Here is a 7,589-nt window from a genome sequence, read left to right as displayed (position 1 = left end):
CTTTTGTAACTTTAGTGAGCTTTTGACTAATAATTAAAAATACTATGCAAGGTGTGCTTTTTGACGTATACTTTTACTAATCAACTGAGAAGTCCTACCTTTTGGCTCTCTTAGAGGACCAAGAGTCACTACTCTGCGATTTCCAAAGAATAATTGTAGCCATCTCTATATCCAAAAAAATTTTATTATTCATAAAAAAAAAATAAAAAAAATAAAAAAATAATGTTGAGGGCCCTATTATTGGCATCGAATATAGGAATAACATAAGTGAGTCATAACACACTTATGTTATGACTCACTTACGTTGCCCTCTGGTTTGACGAGAGTCATTGCTCCAGTTTTGCCCGTATAGACAAGCTCCATGAGATAAGTTTCATACATTACTAATTGGTTGAGAATGTGTGCTGAAGATAGGAGTCTTGTAAAAAAAAATAAATAAATAAACGTGGGTTTATTAGTGTTTAATTATCTTGGAAATTATGATAGTGCGTATAATATTTATTTGAGACTAACACGTTAAATTTAAATTGTTACTTTGCCAACAACAGCCCAACTCTTTGTTTTATTATTTGCATTATTGCTTTAAGGTTTGAAGATCAACTCCATCTTTGTGGCAATAATAAAGAACTTCTTTCACGTGCTGGTTAGTTTTCCACACTCTTTTGTAACTTTAGTGAGCTTTTGACTAATAATTAAAAATACTATGCAAGGTGTGCTTTTTGACGTATACTTTTACTAATCAACTGAGAAGTCCTACCTTTTGGCTCTCTTAGAGGACCAAGAGTCACTACTCTGCGATTTCCAAAGAATAATTGTAGCCATCTCTATATCCAAAAAGAAACCACACGGTTCTCTTGACCATCTACGCGGGCTTCCCCGCGCACTGCTATGTACACTTCCACTCCGAGTACATGTTTTATATCGCTCGCAGTCGCAGCTTCGTATACACTTCTAAGTTTTGTCACAGTCTACCATGCAAAACTCTTGTAGATTTTTCGTTTACCTATTCTCAGTGTCCTTCTTCTTCAATTACCTAACAATTACTGTCACTGCTAAGCCCTCCTCCATCAATGATATCATGCTTAACTGTGGCTCCTCCGGCATCTCAACTGACCCAGATGGCCGAGAGTGGACTGGAGATGTAGGTATTCACTCAAAATTTGTTTCCTTAGAACAATCTAATAACACCTTTATACTCTCCAATCCCGATGGCTCATCCATTGACCATGACCCTTACAAAACCGCTCGAATCTTTCATTCTCAATTCATCTACACATTTCGTGTTAGTCCTGGCCAAAAATTCATAAGATTATACTTTAACCCTTCTACATACCATGATAATTTCGATATGTCTAAGGCCTTTTTCACTGTTACTACTGGTCCCTTCACTCTACTTAGCAACTTCAGTATAGGATCAAAATCCCTTGTCAAAGAATTTTGCGCGAATGTGCTGCAGAATCAGACACTGAACATAACCTTCACTCCATCTACAAATACTTCATATGCATTTATAAATGGGATTGAAATTGTCTCGATGCCCACCAGCCTTTACTACAGTCAATTTGGGGATAAAGGTGCACGCCTTGTCGGCCATAACTCTCAGTTCCATATCCAAAACAACAGTGCTCTTGAGATGATTTACCGACTAAACGTAGGTGGGCACTCCATTTCACCAATAAATGACTCCGGCAAGCTTTTCCGGAAATGGCTTAATGACACCGACTTCTTTCTTGCTTCAAATGTAAACTCTATTAGTAATGGGGCAATTCAGATCAACTACACAAGCATACCTCCTTACACAGCACCAAAGGAAGTCTATCAGACCGCCCGAACTACAAGAACATCCGAAGACAACAAACGGTACAATCTCACTTGGAGATTGCCAGTGGACTCGGGGTTCAAATACCTCGTGAGACTCCACTTCTGCAAAATCCAACCGGAGGTAAAGCAGAGTAGTAACAATGGGTTCCGAATTTCCATAAGAAATAAGACAGTGGAGATTTCTGCTGATGTTATCACTTGGAGCGGTGGGCAAGGCATTCCGGTATATAGGGACTATGTTGTGATGATACCAAATAAAACGAGTAATGGTAAGAGCCCTCTCTTTATAGAGCTTCGTCCTAATGCTAATTCAAGCTCTGGTTATTCTGATGCTATCCTCAATGGTCTCGAGTTGTTCAAATTGAATAACTCTGATGCCAATCTCGCGGCTCCCAATCCTGAAGTTCCACACCCTCCTTCCCCTTCCCCTTCCCCTTCCCCATCTCCGCTCAAATCACCTGCCCCACAACCACTACCTTTCAAGTATTCCAAGGGCGGCACAAAATCAGTAATCTACATTGAAGCCACTGTAGGTGTTATATCTGTCATATTTCTCTTGGGCTTAACAATTATCTGGAGAAGGATGAGAACGAAGTCCATCAAAAGCGAAACACCGCCAATTCTACAAGCACTTGGCCGTCGCTTTACTCTCCAAGAAATCAAGACTGCCACAAACAACTTTGACCGGAACCTTATCATTGGAAAAGGCGGCTTTGGTTATGTATTGAGAGGTCATATCGATCATGAACACACTCCAGTTGCGATCAAGGTTTTTGGGCGAACTTCAAGACAAGGGTTTCATGAGTTTCAGACAGAGGTCGAAATGCTTTCAAAGCTTCGCCACCCCAATCTGGTATCTTTGATAGGTTACTGCGACGATGAACGGGTCATGATCATTGTATATGAGTTAATGGCTCACGGAGCACTTCATGATCATCTCTACAACACAGATAATCCTCCATTGTCATGGAAGCAGAGGTTGGAGATTTGCATTGGTGCTGCTCGTGGAATACTGTACCTTCATGAAGGTGAGGAGCACGCAATCATACACCGCGATGTCAAGACTAGCAACATTCTTTTGGACCAAAATTGGGTACCCAAAGTTTCGGACTTTGGGATTTCAAGATTGGGCCCTACAAGACTGTCAATGAGCCACGTCACTACTGATGTGAAGGGAACGTTTGGGTATATGGATCCTGAGTATTTTTGGACCAGCCATTTAACTGTGAAGTCTGATGTTTATGGATTTGGGGTGGTGTTGTTTGAGGTGTTGTGTGCTAGACCAGCAGTGGATATGGGCTTAGATAATGAGCAACAAGGTTTGGCCTATTGGGCCAGTTTGTGTTTTGAAGAAGGTAAACTTGATCAGATCATTGATCCTCATCTGATTGATCAAATGTCACCAGAGTCTTTGAAGATGTATGCAAATATCGCATATAGATGTGTGTGTGAAGATAGAGATCAAAGACCCAAAATGGTTGAAGTGTTGAGGGCTCTTGAGTTTGCAAAGGAGTTGCAAGAAATTGCTGATGATGGAGGCCACGGGGTCATGATTAATGAGGAAGTTCCGCTATGTGTGGGAAAAAATCAGGTGGTGTCAAGACCAAGGAAGAAAGGTGAGATGGGGCAATCGTGTCCAACATTTTGGAACAGAAGTACATCACATAAAGAGCTTCTTAGATTTTTAAGTGAGAAAGTGGGGCTGAAGTGGGTCAAATCACCAAAGCTAGGTTGTTTTTTTGCAGCCTCTGAGTACAATGCCTTGCCACGTATTGAAGTGCAATTACCGGATCTAAGTAGGTGCGGACCATATACCACACCGGAGAAATTTGTAATTGAAATCCCTAAACCATAATGCTACAAATGCTTTCACTTTCACTTTCACTTTTTTTTTTTTTTTTTTTTTTTCCAGTTAGTGGTTCAATTTAAAAAAGAAAAAAGAACTATAGGATCAATAATGCAAGCACTCTGGTTGCTTTTTGGTTGACAAGGCAGCTTGAAGAAGTGGACATATTCTTGTACCTTTTGCTCAAAGAAAGAACTATATTAAACGAACCACAAACCAGAACTAATATCTCAAGGCTGATTTTTACTCACCCCCCCCCCCCCCCCCCCAAAAAAAAAAAAAAAAACCATTAAAATTATATGTTTGGGTTTGCAGGGAGAAATTTACCATTTAACATGATTTTCGCAATTATTTCGTTAGTTGCTGGCAAGTTTTTATAACATTTTAGCAAATTAGTATCTGCAACCTTAGAGGCTAGAGTTTAGTGAAGAAACTCAAGTCTGGGAGACTCAAGTTCCATAAAGCATACAGAGAAGGAAGAAAAAAGAAGACTGAGGAGATCTGGACCCACCCATGCACGCATAGGAAGAACCCACACTTGGAACTCGAGGCTTAGAGACTCGAGTTTCTTCATTGACAACTAAATAGTTTTGCAAACCTGACAACTAAATTGTTCCAAAAATAATGTTAAATGGCAAATTTCCTCCATGTGTAAGTCTATTCTTTTTTTCTTTTTCTTTTTTTTAGAAAAATGTGTAAGCCGATTCTAAACCTAGGGAGAGTCAAGGAGCACACTAAAAAGTTTCATGGGCCAAAGCCAATAAATTTAGGCATTAGACAACATGAGGGTGGGAAATTGTTAGACACTCAGGATCAATTTGAAAATTAGTTTTCATTATTGCCAGAGAGTCAAGGAGCACACTAAAAAGTTTCATGGGCCAAAGCCAATAAATTTAGGCATTAGACAACATGAGGGTGGGAAATTGTTAGACACTCAGGATCAATTTGAAAATTAGTTTTCATTATTGCCATTCTCAAGTCTTCTCTGAAAAAATTTTTACTAAAAAAAAAAAAAAAAGTCTCGAGTCTATTTAAGGCATTTTGTCTTGGAATTGATAAAGGGGGAAATTTCAATGTATTTCAATTTCATCTAAATTATAATTTCCCAAAGTCATTGATGCTCAGGCTCAAACAAAAGAATTCAAGTGCTACTGCAGAGATCTCAGTTGAGTGAGATTCAGTGTGTCAAGTAAAATTTTAAGCAGGATCATTAGAATTTGAATTTCGGTTATACATAAGAGCATCAGCAACGGAATGGCTAAATGCCAAATTTAAGCTTATAGAAACCATTCAGCCCAAAATGCCCCTTCCATTAGAAGTTGTAAAATGTAACTATTATAAAAATAATAATAATAAATAAAAATAAATAAATACAATTGTGCTACAGTGCAGTTCTAAATGTAGAACCGCACTGTAGCTTAATGGTAAAAGGTATATTGATATTTTATGCGTAAACCTTTCTCTATCCATGGTCTCTCATCTCTCTCTCTCATTCTGACTCTCAATTCCTCTCTCTGTCTCTCACAATAGCTCCTCCCTCCTCACTTCCTCTCTCACATCTCTCTCGTTCAAAGCTTGCACTAGTGCTGGGTTTTGGAGGTTGGATCGGGGGGCTGGGTTTGGATCGATGGGCTGGGATCGGTTGATAGTGGGTTTGGATCAGTTGATCGGTAGGTTTGAATCAGTAGATTTGTTGATCAGTGGTTGGATTGGTTGGGTTGATCATCGGTGGCTTCGATAATGATTGTTTTTGAATGGGTTCGATCGTTTGGTTTTGGTTTGATAATGGTGGTGTTGCTTTAGGGTGGTGGATTTTGATTTTGGCTGGATCTTGCTATGGATTTTGCTCAGCGAAGGTGGGTGGTCTGACTGAGAAGCTGGATGGTGGTGGGTGGTTCAGAGAGAGAGAAATAGAGAAGTGAGAAATGCATTTATATTATTTTTATTTTATTTTATATTATTTTAATGTGTAGTATGGTAAAATAAAAGTTCGGATGTTGGATGAATTGTAAAATTGTATTGTATAATTGATAAAGTGACTTTATAGGATGGTAAAATAGAATAGGATGGCATAAACCATTGTGGATGCTCTAATAGTTTTCCTAAAATTTGTCTAAAACTTGGTTGAGTAAGTTTGCCCAAGAATTTCCACTTTTTTTTCTTGAATATTCTTGGAGCCAACCAACCCTCGATTGCTACTTGTGTAAGAACAAAAAATTAACCCTAATATGATTGAACAAAGGAAAGACTATCTATTACCCCTAAGAGAAATCCTTGTAGCTTGCATACCTTTACCCTATCCAAATGGACTTACCTTTGAGAGAAGATTTCATACAAACACCTTATTTGTCCATGAATGTATTAGATTGCTGTTGGATACCACAAAGATAATCACAAATCTTCAAATTTCTTGTTGCAGTAGGATTTGCAATCGACAATTGAATTGCGAAGCCGAGAAGCTATTGAAATACTCTCACTAAATATACTATTGAAAATCACAATCCCTAGCGAGAAACATGTTATAGGAGAGAAAAATCACAAATTTCTTAGTATTTGTAACGGAGACATACATGATTCAAATCTTACATTCCCAATTGTTGTAAGTTGTAACTATTGAATTTTATTTAAAAAAAAAATTAATAATTCTCGGAGTAACTTAAGTTCATTCAATTGTTTGGCATAAAAGGTAGACTAAAATACATTTTCGGCCTTTAAAGTTTGGGTTTTTTTTTTTTTTTTTATATTTTATTTGACCCTTTATATTTCAAACTTTTAAATTTGCACCTTCATATTTGATTATATTTTCATATTATACTCCATTTTTATTAGTAATCTTACCGTTAAGTGTTCTTCATGTTTAATTACATTATGAAATACTAGTTTTAAAATGTTCAGAATTGTAAGAATTTTACTGTTATTGGCAGAAAAGTATATTATGAACAATCTGATTACAGACAGAAATTGATAACAATGTTAATATGAACATAAATCAAACATAAAGAGCTAGTACGAAAATTTTGAAACCTAGAAATTTATAACAAAAACATGTCCAAATTTTAGGTGTCATATATTTTAGTCTAAAAACTGAGATCAGTAAAAGTACAAGTAAAAAGGATTAGAGTTTTATAATAAAGTAATACATAAACTCTTTTTTTAGACGAAGAAAACTAAACATAAACTAACTTCATATACCTAAATAAATGGACTCTCTCCTGTCTTTCGCCCAATGTCTATCCATTTCAAATTTTCAATCACACATACCATTTCCGCTGTCGGTAGGGGTAGCGGTGTCTTTGACAGCATTGGTGTACAGTATAATATTAAAATTTTATCAACCAATATGTCAACAAAAGAGTTAAAAAAAAAAAAAAAAAAAATTATTGAAGACTTTTTTTTTATCTCTTTTATGCTGAATTGAGTGAGTTTGGTTCGGCTGTTTCAAACAGTGCTTTTTGAGAAAGTTGTAGTTTTAAAAAGTCCGAAATTGGGTTTTTTTTAAAGGTTGAGTATTTGGTAAAAAATGTTAAAAAGTACTTTTTAAAAAAGTTGAGTGTTTGGCTAACACTTATAAAAATGGAGGTTTGAGTTGTAAATGACCAAAAATGACTATATATACATATATATATATATATATATATAAGAGAATTCTTTGTTTTAATTACTTCTCTTAATGCAAGTTATGGACACAACATTTTTACAAAAATTTCACAATAAAGTCTATATGACAAGTTGTTAATGGTAGATAAAAAAAAATAAATAAATAAATAATGTCACTAGTAGGTTCAAATGAGAACCAATAACAACTTATTGCGTAAACTTTATTATGAAAATGTTTTCTTAATAACACTATTTTTTTTCCTAAAGAAAATAGCACTAAGTTGTCTCAATAACAACTTAGTGCTTTCACTTTCACTTTCTTTTT

General features: G+C 36.2%; 1 protein-coding gene across 5 annotated transcripts in view; it reads left to right on the top strand.

Annotated features, from left to right (window-relative positions):
• Positions 1 to 973: 973 nt before the first annotated feature.
• The window catches only part of LOC126714408 (receptor-like protein kinase FERONIA), a 170,861-nt gene continuing 164,245 nt past the window's right edge, over positions 974 to 7,589 (top strand). For 3 of the 5 annotated variants that reach the window (XM_050414545.1, XM_050414543.1, XM_050414546.1), the window contains exon 1: positions 974 to 2,687. In XM_050414545.1, the coding sequence (XP_050270502.1) occupies positions 974 to 2,687 (1,714 nt within the window). Of the gene's footprint in view, positions 2,800 to 7,589 lie in introns of all 5 variants that reach the window. The other 2 variants (XM_050414547.1, XM_050414548.1) reach the window with 2 other exon arrangements.

Source organism: Quercus robur, chromosome 2 (assembly GCF_932294415.1).
Source record: "Quercus robur chromosome 2, dhQueRobu3.1, whole genome shotgun sequence".
Classification (NCBI taxonomy): domain Eukaryota; kingdom Viridiplantae; phylum Streptophyta; class Magnoliopsida; order Fagales; family Fagaceae; genus Quercus; species Quercus robur.
This window is presented reverse-complemented; position numbering and strand designations above follow the sequence as displayed.